General features: G+C 35.0%; 1 protein-coding gene across 2 annotated transcripts in view; it reads right to left on the bottom strand.

Annotated features, from left to right (window-relative positions):
• Positions 1 to 672: 672 nt before the first annotated feature.
• LOC144977258 (ankyrin repeat domain-containing protein 27-like) overlaps positions 673 to 17,847 on the bottom strand; it is a 48,754-nt gene continuing 31,579 nt past the window's right edge. The window contains exons 18-27 of one of the 2 annotated variants that reach the window (XM_078922290.1): positions 15,725 to 15,817; positions 14,569 to 14,677; positions 12,825 to 12,976; positions 8,424 to 8,678; positions 6,838 to 6,993; positions 5,488 to 5,682; positions 4,992 to 5,111; positions 4,514 to 4,672; positions 3,372 to 3,474; positions 673 to 1,998 (exon numbers count right to left, since the gene is read on the bottom strand). In XM_078922290.1, the coding sequence (XP_078778416.1) occupies positions 1,514 to 1,998; positions 3,372 to 3,474; positions 4,514 to 4,672; positions 4,992 to 5,111; positions 5,488 to 5,682; positions 6,838 to 6,993; positions 8,424 to 8,678; positions 12,825 to 12,976; positions 14,569 to 14,677; positions 15,725 to 15,817 (1,827 nt within the window). In that variant the 3' untranslated portion in view covers positions 673 to 1,513. Of the gene's footprint in view, positions 1,999 to 3,371; positions 3,534 to 4,513; positions 4,673 to 4,991; positions 5,112 to 5,487; positions 5,683 to 6,837; positions 6,994 to 8,423; positions 8,679 to 12,824; positions 12,977 to 14,568; positions 14,678 to 15,724; positions 15,818 to 17,847 lie in introns of both variants that reach the window. The other variant, XR_013646285.1, reaches the window with a different exon arrangement.

The following is a 17,847-nucleotide window of genomic DNA, read 5'->3' on the forward strand; positions in this document are numbered from 1 at the left end:
TGGTCTATGAGTGTTTTTCTCCCCCGGGCGCGTTTACCAGGTATTTTTCCACAACTTGCCAGGTATTCATTCTTATCTTTCCTTACTATGTGTCCGAAAAAGGATAGTTGTCGATCCACTATTAAGGGCATTAGTTTCCTTTGTTGGTATGTTTGTTTTAGCACTTCTTCGTTCGTTTTGTGTGCAGTATACGATATTCTCTGCATCCTTCTCAAGCACCACATTTCAAAAGCTTCAATGTTCTTTTGTGTTTCTGCATTTGTAGTCCAGCTTTCGCATCCGTATAACAAGATTGGCCACACGTAGCACTTCAAGACTCGGAATCTATTATTATTATTACCATTATTATTGTTCTTATTATTATTATCATTATTGTAAGTATTATGATATTATTATTATTATTATTATTATTATTATTATTATTATTATTATTATTATTATTATTATTATTATTATTATTATTATTATTATTATCATCATTATTACTATTGTTATTATCATTATGTCTTCCTATCATCATTGTTATCATATTTGCTAGGCGGTGTTACCAATAACTATTATCAATTTTTTATTATCATTAGAATAACTTGTTCAGAGAGGTGTTATGGCAATTGGCCTGAGGCCTATAATAAACTCCTGAACTTGCAATTTAATTTAATTTTTTTCCCACAATTTTGTTAGGGTTACACACTTTGGTGGAATTTGCCCATGGCTTGCTTGTGTCCATAGAACATATCAAAGAAACAGTTGAGAGTAATTTTAAATGCTCTGCCTTGCTTTGATTTCGGGTATTGACAATACTGTGAAAAAAAACAAAACAATTACATTGGAACTCCAATTTAACAGCCATGTATACAGTAATTTTTACAATGAACATTTCTTTTCTTTACTCATCTATATGTAGTAAGAGCACTTATAAATCAAGAATCAACCTCAAGCCCATTCACCCCTGATCCATACAGTACACTGACAAAAGGCCATGTTTTATTTGGAAAACAAATATTGATGAATTAAGTTGACCCTAAACTTATCAAAAATTCCTAAAGACTTCAAAGAAGTAAAAGTGTCAGGTTTTAAAAAAATTATATTTGGGTAATATCAATTTATCAAAAAATTGAAATAAAAAGCAATTCTGGAGAAAAAAGCGTTTTGTCAGTGAACATCAGAGACATATTTCAGGTCTCTTGAAATGGCATTAGACAATGCGTATGTATATGCAGGTATGACATCTGAATGCAATTATGGGCCTAATTTAACATTGTTGTAATGGACAATCTTTGCAACATTTTTTTTTTTTTTTTTTTTTGGGACAATTTTATTACAACAGTAAGCCCATAATAAATTGGGTTATCAGACCTGCAAATAAGCGCAGGTCTGCATTAGAAATTTTCTCTTAAAATCAAGAGGAAATTTTGATGAAACTGCCTGCTAGATATTTTCATTCAACAGATGATTGTAGAGTTCTTTTTAATCAAGCATAACAGCAATGTTACCACCAAAATGACTCCTCAAATCAAAAATCCATTTCCTTTACACATGAAGAACCTTCCGATGAATCAGTATGTTCACTTTTACAATGATCACCATCCATATTGCTCTCCTCACTTGAAACATAAATATTAGTCACATTAGAACAAGTTGGTCCTAAATTTGTTGGAAAATCATTGAAAGTTTTACCCAGATTATCTCCCATGGGAGTCAACAAATCTTCGTCAATTTCATCGCACGATAATGAGTAAATATACAGTGGATCACTCTTATCCAAAAGTTTCACTTTGCGAAGATTCCCCTTGTTGAAATTTAAAATGGAATGAGTTTGAGACATTTTGGAAAGGAAAGATCCACTGGCATCGCGAGTCTTGGCTCGTTTCAAACTTCCCTCTTTGTCAAAAGATCTTATGGATTCTGTCAGGGCTTGTAGGGTGTGCAAGTCAGATTCTTCAAAGGCAGCAAAAAGCTCCTTCATGCTCAGCCTGCCTCTTTCGTAAGATCCTGAAACTACACATAATATTAAAATGATAAATTTTATTTTTTATAAAAATGTTAATTCAAGAATAGTCAAATATTTATATAGTAACCACTTAATTAGTAATTAGGGTGTAATAAGGACTGTTTCAAATTACTCTTTTATAAAACAATAAATCAACTATAACATGTTCATACGAGAAAATCAGCTTAATTAGCTGCTAAAAGGTAAGAAATTACATTGTGCTTTATACACATGGCTTACGCACTACACCATCTATTCACACAGGCATACACAGATATCTTATTCACACACCATCTCATACACACACACACACACACAAAATGATGTTTCTCACTTGGCTATAACTGATCAATAATTCTTTAATTGGACACTTCAAAGAGTCCAGTTATAGATTTTTAGTCAAATTGAGGATCGTCTTAATTCCAGGTTATTGAAGTAAAACAAAATTTTGGCAAACATATATTTTTTATTTTTTTAAAAAAGGTTATGTGAGTGAAAATACCAGAAAAATAATTCCCAAAAAAACATCCTGCTCGAGGGAGGTTCATTTTTTGGGGGAATGGGGATTTTTTTCTTGTGATTTTCTTTCTGCTTCGTCTGGCATTGTTTATACACACATTTTCAGTTTTGTATACTTCCGGTATGACATACAAGAAAAAAAAACCCATCTCTTATAAAGAGAGATACAGCCTTCTGTCTGTCTAAAAGAATAGAGGTAGGCCCAAAAAATACAAACCTCATCTCATTCCAAAACAAGGGTGCCATATTGAAGGATAGAACAAAATAAAAAGAGGAGAGAGAAGTGACCTTCCAACCCCCCTCCCTCCCAACAGAGAGTCAAGGATACTACTCACTTTACCCCATGAAGGGTCAAGGACACAACTCATATTACCCCATAGAGAGAGGACACTATTCACATTACCCCATGGACAGACAAGGACATTATTCACATTACCCCATGGACAGACAAGGACACTATTCACATTAGCCCATGGAGAGACAATGGAATGTTCACATTACCTTTTTGAGAGTCAAAGGACACTATTCGCTTACCCAGTTGAAGGACTTCCATCACTCACATTACTATACACTGACAAAATATTGTCTTCTGTTTTGGCTAGATTTATAAATGTCAATTAATGACCCTCAATTTGTCAAAACTCCTTAAACCTTTTGAAATAAAAGCTTTCTGATTAAAATTAATCTCTGTGTGAAGATTTTTTTCATTTATTTCGCCATTTTCACAAAATCAGCTGGCACGACATCCCTCACCTTTTCTCAGACCATCACGCATACACATAATATACCAATGTCTACAGTTTATCTTATTGTGTTCAATAAAATTTGATAAAATTCCTGAGAAATAGATAAGACAGCAAACCTTTATTTGGATGAGATGTTATTTCAGGAGGACAAGGTTCTCTATTGTACTTGGTCTCTCCTCTAGCCTCAGCCTCCTGTATCAATGTTTGAGCTTTGGAATCCTGTAACCGTAATATGTACCTATCATCATTAAAACTACTGATGATGATTTTTTTAATGGCTGTTGATGAAGATATAGATGATAGAGATGATGATAAAAATGACGACGATAATGGTAAAAATAATGAAGAAGGTGCTACGTTAGGAAAGTCTGGTGTGAAGCCCAAATGAGTTAAGATGATGGTGTTGATTGATGGTAATGACAACAATGAAAAAGTGAACTTATTTGTGTGAACGTTACTCAATAACATTAAGTTCTGCACACAAGTCATTTTTCTTTTGCTATTCATTTCTCTTCTTTATTAAATATATATGTTTTGACTAATTGTACTTAAACCAACATAAACTGGAATTGTACAAAAATGAACAATTGATGTAAGGTAAAATTGTTTTGTTTTGTTTTGTTTTTTTTTTTGTCTTTTTTTCTTATTTTGTTTTGTTTGTTTGTTTTTTTGGTGACAATAAGTAGAATCGTGTCTTTGTATTTTTGTTTGTTTTAAGGATTTCCCAAGAAAAAGTAAGACAAGGGGGAATTGGTTCAAATAGGGTACAGATGTAGATTCCATGAGCATGCCATCTATGTACTTAGTTTGAGTCACCTTATAGTCTCATTCAGACAACAGTACAGGATCCCACCAAGAGGAACACACTCAAATGTTTACAGAATAACTATTAGATAATAATATATAACTAACAATACATAACAGAGAGATGATTTAAAAGGAAAAAATATAATCTCCCAAAACTATCACTAAACATTTGATTATTTCCCTCCCATTCAAGGACTCCAGCAATGGCTAGGACAAAACCAAGTAATCCCATTCCAAAACAAAGACAGAAAGCAACTCGGAAAACAGATATGGTAGGATAGAAGACACAGCGTAACCTCCTGCCCACCGTGGAAGGGAATCGTGCCTTCATTCATATTAAGAATATCTATTCTGGCATCTGCACCAGCCTACACGTCTGACACCTGTGGGTTATTTATGACAAAAATGGAAAGATGACAAAACTTCAGGCAATAGGAGTTATGCCCCCTACCTGTGTGACATGCGTGGCAGTTTTGCCTTCTTTGTTAGTGATGGAGACATCAATCCCAGAATGCACCAGTAAGCCCATTGTGTCTGTCAAGTTTCTTTTAGCAGCTTCATGCAGTGCCGTATTCCCTGCATGATTCACAGCATTGATATCTGCTCCTGCCTAAGATTTTAAAATTTCAAACAAGACTTTCAAAAATCAAAAAAGTTTTTGTGATAATTTTATTTTAACTTGAATTTCAATTATATATACTTTTTTTTAACAAGTGTTATAAAATTTTATTTTTTTTAAAATAATAATAATAAAATAATAAATCATGATAATAATGTCCATATGTCTGTCCATCCATCTATCCATTATTTTCATTGCATGTTAGTTATTTCTATCAGCAGTTCATAAATTTGGACATACTGAGTTATCAAGACCACATGATGCCCCCTAATTTGTAAAACTTGAGACAATTAAGGAAGTCATTGGTTACCTTGATTAGAGAGTGGACTCCATTGATGAAACCATTGCTGGAGGCAATGAGTAGAGGAGTGTCACCATTCATGTCATGGATGTCTAACTTGGCGTTTGCACGAACCAACATGTCTGTCACCTAAGGGGTTATTTGTGGGGGAAAAAAGGACGTACTTGTGACATGATAAGGATAGACCAAGGGAGGAGGGAAGAGATTGTATATATGGATGAATCAGAGAGATGGATGGGTGGATGGGATGAGAAGAATGAAGGGCAAGGCTAAGGATGGATGGGATAGATGTAAGGATCAGAGGGATGGATGGAGAAATAGATGTGACAGATTGAATGGGTGGATGGATAAGTGGATGAAGAGAGAGAGAGAGAGAGAGAGAGAGAGAGAGAGAGAGAGAGAGAGAGAGAGAGAGAGAGAGAGAGAGAGAGAGAATAAACGTAGAAGAGAGAGCATGTAGATAGAGAAAGCCAGACAAAAGAGCGAGATAAAACCAGTTCCATACCAGACTATTCCTCATACAACAAGCCAGATGTAGAGGAGTGAGAGATTTATGATTCTGGGCACTGATGTCAGCATGGAGTGAGATGAGGAGTTCCACAATGTCACTGTGGTTGTGTATGACGGCTGTGTGCAGGGGACTGGAACCTGTTGTCGTACGGATGTTGACACCCACCTTCTCACCCAACACTCTGCTGGTCTGATCAATGGAGAAAAGAACAAGATGTGATGGTAGGTCAAAAGGTCAAGCATCTTGATTCCACATTTCAGATTTGTGTGGCTATGTGATCTTGTGATGTGACACTTGCCTTCAGATTGGAAGGTCCAGGGTTCGAGTCAGGCTATGATTGCATAGTTGAGCCCTTGGAAAAGGCATTTTACTCACATTCTCTCATCGTAGTTAGGTGTAAAATGAGTAACTAGCCATTAATAGCATTGTCTCTGTCCGAGAAATTTGTAATATCGCCTAGCAGGGTCATGTCTCATCTTACATGTTTAATGTTGCTACTGGCTAAGGACCCCTTGTAAAGTGTATTGAGCATGTTTACAGGATATTGCACTATATAAATGCTCAAGTTTTTGGGGGTTTTTTATATAGGTGTCCATTCCCTCAAATACAATTCTATATCATGTCAGGGCGATGCAGATGCTGACTAGTGTATTTAAGATCAACATGATCAAAAATATGATAACATTTTGCATCTTAAAAGCAAAAAGAATATACATTCTCCTCAACACACAGTAAACAGATCTGATCCAAGTTGTATATTCCTGAAATAAGATTCAATTTCCTACCCTAAATTCCAGTTTGAGTTAATAGGTCACGCATATGAAGCAATGGCAAAAAATTTTCATTTCAAATATTTCAATTCATAAAGTAGGAAAACAAATCAAAATGAAAAAAATAAACATTTTCCCCATGAAATGACTTGTAAATGATAAATACTTGGATTCATAACACAACCAGAATTATGTCCCAGAGTTCAAACTGAGGATTGGAAACCCTGACACGATGACCTTGAAAATGGAATTTTGGACATAATCTAGTTTGCTTTTTTTTTCCTCTCAAATGTGACACACAAAAAAAGACTTTCAGAGGGTATTTTAAGATTTGTTTTACACCAGGGATAAGCATATATATACGTTTGATATAATTACAAGATTTCAAATTTGACCCCCATAAAATGTTTAATTTTCGTTAAATGAATGTTTCTGATTAAATCACATCCTTCCATAAATTAAAATTATATGAACAAAAAACCTGATTCCAGATTCCAATATAATTTTGTAGCATTTTCAGAATTATCAGATCACACAAGTGAACATGTTAATTCCTATCTAACAGGCCCCATACCCTGTGTATGGTGACACACTTGTGACACTGACATAACGGGTGACATATGTCAGTGACGACACCATTACTGCTTGGAGGCGTTGGCAGGAAGGGGTCAAAGTCTTCTCCATAGTCGTCATCTGTCATAGAATCTGCGACGCCAAAATAATATTTGACCTGAGAAAGCAGAATGAGAAATTAAATATATCAGTAAAAGAGTTAGAGGAGGGTAAATCCCTGGTTGCTCAGTTGACTGAACCACTCAACTCAAGTGCAAATGGTTCAAATCTAGGTTTAGTATGGGATTTTTGTGATTTCCATGTCCAACCATTACTGACTGGGTCACTAGGTCTAATAAATATGATGGAAAGAACATTGATATAGACTAGCATCCTATCCATAAAGTAACGAGCAATTGTTACAGTTCATTTAACACAAAACAAACTATGATAAATTCCAGCTCTATAGACCATACGGCTCTGTAGGAAAAGTATTACAAGGACGTCTGACTCCAACCATGTGTCTGACTCCAACCATGTGTCTGACTCCAACCATGTGTCTGACTCCAACCATGTGTCTGACTCCAACCATGTGTCTGACTCCAACCATGTAAGTGTGAGAGTGGGGATTTTGAGAAAATGTTTTATTTAAAAACAATGTGGCTTCTGCAATAACACTTGTCTTGTGTGTCTAGATCACGTGACCATTCCCGACAAATAACGGAATTGTGGTTAGTCTGTGTTTTGGTCATAAAGGTAGGGGAGGAGTTGAGCTTTGCTATAAACTTTTTAAAAAATGATTTTACAACACACATGGCACTTGCACAGTTAGGATAAGATACCTTCAGTAAGTATAAAACAGTTTGAATTCTTTATGAAATGTTGCTAAGGTTATTTGTTTGTCATTGTTTTCATTTGCAATAGCTCAGTTGGTAGAGCACCTGCTCTATACATAAAGGGACCAAGATCAATGCCGAGTGAAGTCAAGATTTTTTTCCTACCCCCTGCCCACCGAGCAGTGATTGGATAGCTGGGTCTGTTGAATCTGGTGGAAAGTACTTTGTGATAGACTAGCATCCTATCCAAAGGATAGCGTGCAATTGTTATCATCCATTCCATGCTATGGAAACTGGGATAAACTCTGGCCCTATGGGGCTAATGGGTCTAAAGGACCACTTTGAACTTATTTATCTATTGCTTATTTTTTGTATTTCATTAATTCTTGAATGCATGTCAAAGTTGATATTTTGCTGCGAAGGGACAAACATGAATATAACGAAAAAGAACAAAATAATTAACAAGAACATTTTCGGACATAAAATCCTTTTTCAGCCAACAACAACAAAAAATAATTTAAGTCCAATACACTGAATCCAGAAAGATGGGAGAATAGGCTTATTGGATTTACTGGATCCAAGTTCTTTCATCTTTCTTGAATTCTAGATACTATATCACCATTTTTATGCTTTTGTTGATGGTTTTGAACCTGACACGTTCCTTGTTAAGTGTTTGGTTTTCTTTTTCTTTTTTTTTTGGGGGGCTGTAATATTCATTTTTGTTTCATACTTTTAAGCTCAGTCGTTAATTTATTTATCTCTTAAGACTTACCAATTGGATGTCTCCCTCCATAATTGCCTTAAATAATTTCTCTTTCTTTTTTCTTCTTTCTGGCTCGTTCTCTGCCTCAAGAGAGGCTGTCTCAACAAAGGACCAATTGGATTCTCCATCTATGCCAGAGAAATTTGAGGAATTCAGCAGGCCAGGGGAATATTTGGAGGGAGTGGAGGAGGAGGAGGAATGTGAGGAGGCAGGGGAGGCCAGACACGACGGCTGTGTTTGTGGAATGGTATTGGATGTGAAACTCTGTGAATTAGGAGATGAAGATATTGGTATAACGGTGGGGATGAGGGGTTGGGGATAATGAGGGATTCTATGCAAATCAAATTTTAATTTTTGAAAATAATTTAAAACGTTCTTAATGGCCTTAAAAAGGTTGGTTGTTTTAAATTAATGTATGACCAGCTGGTTTTCCAATTATTGAGTTTTATGCCTTTAAGCTAACCCTCATGAAGATTATGACATACGTGCTATGATTTGCGGTAATCCTGAAAAACAGTTAATTGGTCATAAAGAATGTTCCCCCTTTTTTTTTTTTTGCACTTGATGACTGATGTTTCTTTATTTTTTTTTACCTTCTTTTTTGTTGTTGTTCCATTGCAATTGAAGTGGGGAGTAGATATGGAAATTAAAGAAAAAAACTTTCTCATCAGTTATTTTATTTGTTGAATTCTTGTTCATCAAGGAAACCATTGACTTTATCAGCCTCTACCAAACTAACATTGATGAAGTAAAGTGCAAACTCCATGTCAATGTCAAGATAACAAACATAATACTTCTATCGAAGGAGGAAAATAGCTGGAAATAAAGGGAAAATATGGGAGAACATTACTTGGAGATAAGATAGATATACAGAGAAGAAAACAACTCTCCACAAATGCCCAAAACAAATTAAAACAAATATAGATAAGAAAGGAAAACACCAAAATAGCCACAGAGATCAAGCTCTACAAGTCTCTATTAGCAGCGGAACATGGGCACTCACTCAAAATAAAGAAGAAAAACTTTGATATCATTCCATAGAAAACAGCTAAGAATCGTGCATCCTATAGTCCATTCCACAACCATTGTGCACAAGTTGACATTGACATCTTTACAACCTTCTGATGGATTTTAATGATAATTGGCTCAAACACTAGAATTGTTAGTGACGTTAAGCTGATTTTTTTACATCGGTTACAGCACCATACTTTGGGATTTTTCTTCTTTACGGTATAGAAAAAACGAAGGGTCTGGGATGGGTGAACAGTTGGATGGTTTACAATAACAATATTATACACAGTGAATTCTGTTGTGACTATGATCACTGAACTCCCTACAGGCCTGGCCAGGGGTTTACTTTTCACGAGATTCATGTGTACTGTTCATTAACATTGGCATCCTGGGTTCAAAATGACACAGCAAATTGTACATTTTGTACACACTTGACAAAAACAATTGTTATAATTGATAGTTAAAAGCCAGAGGTGCAGCTTCCTGTTGTGATTTCTACATTCATATAAACTGATAAAAATTGCTATGCATTTAGTATGTTGATCAATACCATCAGAAAGAGGCAGTTACGGTTTCTGGGACATGTGTGGAGAAGAGATGGAATTGATAAGTTGGTAACATCTGGGATGATCGAAGGAAAGAGAGCTAGAGGAAGACAAAGAATGGCATATCTAAATAACCTAAGAATGGCCTAAAGTGATTTAAAAAACAACGCAGATTTCATGCGCACTGCAGAGGATCGTCATTTGTAGAGACAGATGACCGGCAATGTGCTCAAGAGTGTTAGCCACAATGGATGATGACGGCGATCCGCCAGCCGGATATGATGTGCCAACACACAAAACAACGTGTAACCTTAAAGAAGTTTAGTTTCAGTGATTTTTTTATTTTATTCCATTCACAGCGCCCACAGTGAACATAATTAAAAAATGGCAAACATGTGGAAAGGTCAACTTAATAATTATGTTTTTTTAACTATGCAATTTTTGTATTTAAAAACTGTGGTTCCTTTGATAAGTCATACTGTACAAAACATAAATGGTATCTGCTTGATGTTAAAGAAGTTTAGATTCAGTGATAAGTGATATTTCACATTATTATATTCTAGGCACCCCTCAGTGAACAAAATTCAAGAATACCAAGTTAGCGATTTTCACTCGTCAGGTGAGATGAACGAGAATTTTTGATCACGTGATCAAATCTCTTTCCCGTTCTCTCGTCACAACAATTCAGAACAATGATGGTGTCTGCCTTTAACATTAGAAGATGTAAACGGTTAGGAATAATTGTGCTTTGACTTTTATCAATTTGCGACAAAAATAAAATATGTTGTAGAAATTGCGATTTGATCTTTTTTTATTCGCGGGTGTAAATCGTTGACATTGCACTTTCTTACTGGTAAAAATTGGACAAAAATTACGACCTTGGTGATGAAAAATTACTTTGATGACAATTATTGTAAACTTTAAAAATTATTATGAATAATTTATAACTCCCTTATTTGTGGGCCGATGTTGTCAATCGTGGTATCAATTTTATTGTAATAGAGATATAGGAACTTCAGAGTTATTTTTCCTGATGCGAAATAATTACTTTGTATTATGTAGCACCAAGAAAAATGTTTGGTATATAAAAATGTTAACCTCTTTGATCTACCGCTACTGTCTATTCATGTAGAATTGTGAGTCATTGACCAATCACAGGCTCTCTACTTGGTCGACAGTCAAGGTATTACGCTTCTGTTATGCAAAAAATGTAACACCTTTTTGAGTAGGCCTAATAGCTAAAATCTAAAAGTAAAAAAATATAATTGTGAGGAATTTGAAAGTCACATTGCTGAAATCAGCTTGAAAGAAAGAACATTGGTCTTTATTTCAGAAAAACCGATTGAAAACCAACTGTTTTACGAATAAATTTGATTTTAAAAATTGCATTTGTTTAGTTTAACTTTTTTTAGCAACTTTTTTATTTATCGGCTGATTTTCTTGATTTTTATATCATTTTTCAATGATACGAACACCCTGATGTACTTGTTTGATTCAAAAAACACAAATTTCGTTTTTTGATTGAAGTCCAGCCTTACTAATTAATTCATGAGTGTTGAGACAGTGATGCAACGATTACATACAAAACCTTGTGGTCCAGGCCACAGGGCTTTTGGTGTTACACAACCACTCATCACTTTCGGTCAACCATGTTCTTTGAGGTTACACAACATACACTGCCTTGATGATGGGTATGGCTGTACATAGCATACACAAAAAGTGAAGGCTCTCAAACAATATGCAGCATCGGTACTACCGAGATCTCATTCATGATGACGAGATGTGACATAAGAGGCTAGATCCAGGCTTTTTTTCTTGTATCTCGTCTGTCTGAACAAGTTCGTTAAGACTCCAATAGTAGACATGAACCCTACTCAATGTGTAACCAGTGGATTTTCATGACATATCTTGTGCAACCTTTATGATTTGTCTTGCTCAACAGTTCATCGGGGTTTCTCCTCGTCCTATCGAAGATGGGCATTAAAAAATTCGGAGGATCCCTTTGGTTTTTGGCATCAATTACTTTGTCCTAAAAAATTTATAAGCACCTAACGGGCTGCTTGTGTTGTCCAATATATTATATGTGCATTTTCCACCAGGGAGGAGATAAATCATAAAGCGTTGTGGGCCTGTTTTCAATGCTGTGAATTACAATATAAATGCTCTCTATTCTTATACTATTTGAAACAACCCAAAAATATTTGCTAAGCTACGCTACTGAATGCAACTTTGTTATGATCATTCTTTGCACGGGAAAGAGAATAAACACACTGTTACTGTAAACATTTTAAATCTGAGTCATATTTTATTGCAAAAGTTGAAAAGATCAAAGGAATTCGGCATTGTGAGAAAACTGTTTGGTCTATCACTATCGCTATTCAAAATCTGTGACGTCACTTAAAAATATAAGCCTGCATGCAAAAAATCACATCACTTTGGAGAAATTTGCGATATTTTGTGTGCACAGGACTTGGAACGGACTATATATCCTACAATGCAATGACAACAATTTCAACCCAAATATTAGACAGAAAATGGAGACTATTCAGACATAACATACTTAGAGGGACAACAATATTCCATCAAACAAAAGCATAATGTCATTTTTTACAAAAGACAAATATCAAGGCAGATGAACAACAAACATCCCCACAGTAATAAACAGAGATCTCAAGTGCCTCGGGGACCATCAAGAGTTAAGATTTTACAGACCTACAATCCCTTGCACTTGCAGATGATTGAGACCAATGGCAGAAATTTGTCAGAGAAGCCTTAGAGGCATCCTAATCAATTGATTAGCAGACAGACGGCAGCAATAAGTCAAGTAAGTCAATTAATCATACAACTTACATACCTGGTTGACAATTTTTATCATTTGCCCTGTCGCTGCTATTTGAAGCAACCTTTGAACTTTTACATTCTGTGCCAAGGACACGGGTGTTTGACCTTTCCTATTAGACAGGGATGCATCAGCTCCATTCTCCAATAAAGTTTTCACAATCTCCTCTGTGTAAAGTGAACGAAGTATTTTTAGATTACATAAGTATCTGAATGATATTGGTCTGGATTCAAATAAAATTATAGACATAGGAATCATATGAAATAATTTAAAGAATGGGAACGAGCTACATCTACAAATATACAAGTCTGAAAACTGAACGGAATTATGGGTTTGTTTTATCCTTCTTGTATTTAGTAAATCTAGGCTGTTTTGAGAGTATTTCTATCACAATAACAAGACAATTAAAATTAGGGTTATCAAGCTTCTATATACAGTACACACATATCTTTTATCAATTTTTAAAAAACAGGTAAACATTTTTTTTTTAAACTTGCAAGTGTTCAAATTCTATTTTCAATATTTCAAAATGATCATTAAATCAAAGATATAACAAAATGTTTTGATAAAGAATGAATCGTATCTCTTAGCTAGAATTAATAGAATATCTTTTTAAAATAACGATGAATTATCATTTTACTCCAGAACCATCACAGATTGGAACAAGTTACCGCTGGAAGTTACATCTGCACCCACTTTAGATTTATTTACAGAGCTTCTAGATCATTGCTGAATTTTCACCTTAATGTAATTGTTCATGTCAAAATCTTCATGAGTGAAGGTGGACATTAAAGGAAGATTCAGATTCAGATTGTAAATAGTACAACAGACCACAGCAAAAAACAATGGTAATTTCTTAATAGTTTGTGGTGCATCTTAAAATGTTTTCAATATTGCACAAGCAGGAAGGTTGTTCCAAAGAAGAATGTAAATGAGTGGAGATGCCTGTCAACATTAGGAGAAATGTTATTATAAGTTTGATAATTCGATTGTCTAGTTTGTATTTCACTTGATTTCATTTAGTACCAACCCACTGATATCTCTATAAACTATACGACCATTTGATCCTTTGAACAGAGTTGTTATTATATTCCTAGCCATTACTTCATGACTGGTGACCATACCAACTATTTCATACGAGCATCCGTTTTACCACTATTGAATGAGTAGTCCTTTTTACCCCATCAAAACAAATATCAATCTAGGCGATATCAAATCATTACCAAAACAAAAATTTGCCTTTAATGCATAACAAAGGGCTTGACAAACAAATAAAAAACAATCATACTACAAATATGAGAACCATGTTTCCACAATTTCTTTTCAAAAATTTAAAGCAAGATATTATGAATTATGATCCTTAAAATCAAGGAAATGCATTTTAACTTGGAAACCACTTGTAAGTAAATTAAACATGTGTTCATGTAAAATATCTTCTTCTAACATTGATTAGATTATTATAGATCGATTGATTGATTATTGATTATTCAACGACGAATTGAATAAAAAATAAAGCTCTTCTTGACATCTTCTGATCATCACATCAATACAAGACTGGCTCTGAAAATGATTTCCGCTGTTAACGTCTATAAAGTGGTTGATGTCAATATTCAATTTAATCTCATTTGACTAATTTTAAAAAACAACATGATTAGAAGTGGTAGGTTTGAGTGACTTCAAAAAAATATTTAAAAAATAATTCCTCTAAAACTGCAGGAAAGCACTTGAGGTGGATATTCGAGTGGAATGCCATACTTACCAAATCCCCATTTAGCTGCCAAGTGTAGGGCTGTGTCTTTTATTTCATTGGCAGCGTTTACTTGTAGTTTTTTCACATTGCCGTCATAGAAAACCAAGGCCTTCACACACTGGCTTGGGGAAAGTTTAAAAATTAATTATTAAGAGAGAAAAGAAAAAAAAAACTCAACAAAAAAAAACATTGTTTTAAAATGTAATCTGACAATTATTTTTTTCATATTTTGTCCTTTCCATAGAATTATTATGTTTTTTTTGTTTGTTGCTTTAGGTCTCTTTCAACACAATTGAGGTTATATGAGAGACCGCTGAAACAAAAAAACAAGCAATCTAACAAAAATAGTACAAATGTAAATCAAAATCATAACCTAAAGATATAAGCTAAATTATAAATAACCAAGAACAAACAGGCAGAAGATTTACAGAAAGAAAAATATCCCCTGTCACAAATACAATCACAAACCAAAGAAGCAGGATAGGCTAGTAAAGAGAAGAAGAAACGACATCACTATCGGATCGTACACCCATGCGAACATCATAGGTATATGATTCAAGGGTGATGCTCCCATCCAACCACCCGCGAATTATTATGTGCGCATGCATGCATGCTTGTGTGTGTGTGTGTGTGTGTGTGTGTGTGTGTGTGTGTGTGTGTGTGTGTGTGTGTGTGTTTGTGTGTGCACGCGCATGTGGGTGAAAGAAATGAGAATTTTATTGTTGAAATTCACATGCAATAGAAGGTAAAGGAAAACAACCCTTGAAATTCTATGGTCACAATAATTTAAAAAAAAAATCCCAGTTTTTCTGCTTTCACTTTAAAATGCTACAACAAAGATTATATTGCAGACGTGGTGTGTACACAACCTGGAATCAGACTTTCATTTTAGCAGAGGATATAATCCCAAATATTTCAATAGAAGTAAATATTTTGTATTGTGTGACCTTCATTGTTGTGAAGCAGACGGAAAAAGGACCTGAGCACATTATTCAAAACTTTATTTACATGCATATATGCATATATATATATTCACATTTTTTAAAGTTAGAAAAAAAAAGCCTCCATGGTTGACACCTTTGAGTGTTTCCTTCTTTCATAAATGATACATTATATCATTGTCTCGGACCACTTAACCACTATGTCATAGCCCAGCTAGACTTACGTCATCATGACCATTAGCACAGGCCAGGTGTAGCGGGGTATTTCCTTCATTGTCCGTGGCCATCACATCAGCATTGAAGTGGAGAAGAAGTAACTGGAAAAGAAATCACAGGGCAAAGATTTTATTTAACTCTTCACAGATGGAGTTTGATTTTACCCTAATTCTTCAAAACTAGCATCTTATCTTACCCCTTTTCACACCGACACCGAGATGTAAAAATAGTGAAGTCTCATCGTCAATCACACTAAATTTAGCATAAATGAAAGTAGGTGACCAGGAGTCAATGGACCAGAGCTGCCAACCCCATCTGATTAGAAAGTGTACAATGGGACCTCAAAATGGGGGAGATTTCATAAAAATGGGTACAATCCTGAAATCGACGGAAACTAACCATTGTGAAAGTAAGAGGAGGGTATACTTACATAAAGTCACACAGCACAAGCTCAATTGCAGCAACAATGATGTTCCCAAGACTATAATCCAATCATTTCAGAATTCTACCTCCCAGCATGAAGATCATAATTTGCTAAAAAATATATGAACATCCACTTGGTCACCAAGGTTTCTCAATAAGCTAGTAATAATATGAATTACAACCTAAGAAAACTGAAGTGACTCTGTACACTGAAAATGGGTACAATCTTGGGGGAAATGCGTACAAGCGTACAATCGCTGAAAATGCGTACAATTCCGCATTTTTTGCAGTAGGTTGGCAGCTCTGAATGGACCAATCTAAAGAAGTGAGATTAGGACATTACGGACTAATGCATTAATAATGGGCATTTGGTGTCAAACATCACCAGCATCTTCCTTTACATGAATGGAATTTTCCACAATCATTACAGGGCAATGAGGTTAAAAAGATTTTCAATTTTGATTGGTTGAAAATCTCATCTTATTTTTCTGTCACCTCGTGAATTTTCACTGGCTGTGATGACCCGTTTTGCTACACAAAGACAAAGAGGTTGACATGGTGTGTTGATGAACAAAGCACTGGTTTACAACTCATATTTCGATTGCAAGTCCAACAATTAGACAGTTGTTTTTTTTATTACCTCCGACTTCAACTAATTTATTTTGTTAAATTAAAACAAAACTTCAACACGAGTTTTATACCTAAGGTGCCTTAAATAAATATAAACTTTAATAGCTAAATCACTCACAGTTTTTCTCCTCTCTTTTTACAAAATGATTACAAAAATCGTAACTTCAAAACATTTTTTTAAAATTCAAACATTGATCTTATCAGCTTTTTTTGTTTTCATCGCATAAGCACAACATTCGGCTTTCAGAATGTATAGTTTGTATTACAAGCAATCATTAGAAAATGCAGTGAACAGAAATGTGTATGATTGATGCATAATAAGCAGACTCGTAGCAACAGAAAAATTAGGAATCAAACCAAAGACAAGTGTGCAAACATTTACTCTAGAATGGCACCCAATCTCTTAGACACACAAGCTAGCCATGGCTGTGAATTTTATTTTTATTGAAGGAAAAAGATCATGGATTTGGTCTTTAAAAAATTCCAGTAATTATAAATACACATAAAACAAATATCAATCAAATGGCAAGTAAATAAATGTCTATATGGTAATGATTATGGTGATGACAACAAAGGTTGATGTTGATGGTGATGATGCTTTAATAATAATAAAAAGTTTATAGAGCGCCAATCTCCACCCAACGTATGGTGCTTTACAAAGCAGGTCGCAGGTTCGAACCCCACCACCGCCGCGAAAAATTTTTATTCTCTATTGTCTTCTGGCACTTTTCTATTCACTTCATATCTTGTTGTTACCAACATAAGTGCCTGCTCCACTCACTTTTCTGAATTAAAAATTCACCCCATACACCGGAGCATACTCAATGTCTCAATCGTTTCTATGTTATATGTTTGTGTTGAGAATATTGGCTATTAAGCTTAACTGCTGGTCAAAATTATTCGCGATGGTGGTGTACGAACGAATCGGCGGTCTCAAGAAGTGGGTGAGAGAGGGATCTAGTAATGACTTTGAGTTTGAAACGAATATTTTTGTGTTCGTTGATAGCTCACACGGTAGAGCCACGCTCTCACCTGCCAGGCGGAGTTGTCGTACCAATAAGGTCGCAGGTTCGAACCC

Source organism: Berghia stephanieae, chromosome 7, assembly GCF_034508935.2.
Source record: "Berghia stephanieae isolate SIO BIC M18660-M18661 chromosome 7, UCSD_Bste_1.3, whole genome shotgun sequence".
Taxonomy (NCBI): Eukaryota; Metazoa; Mollusca; class Gastropoda; order Nudibranchia; family Aeolidiidae; genus Berghia; species Berghia stephanieae.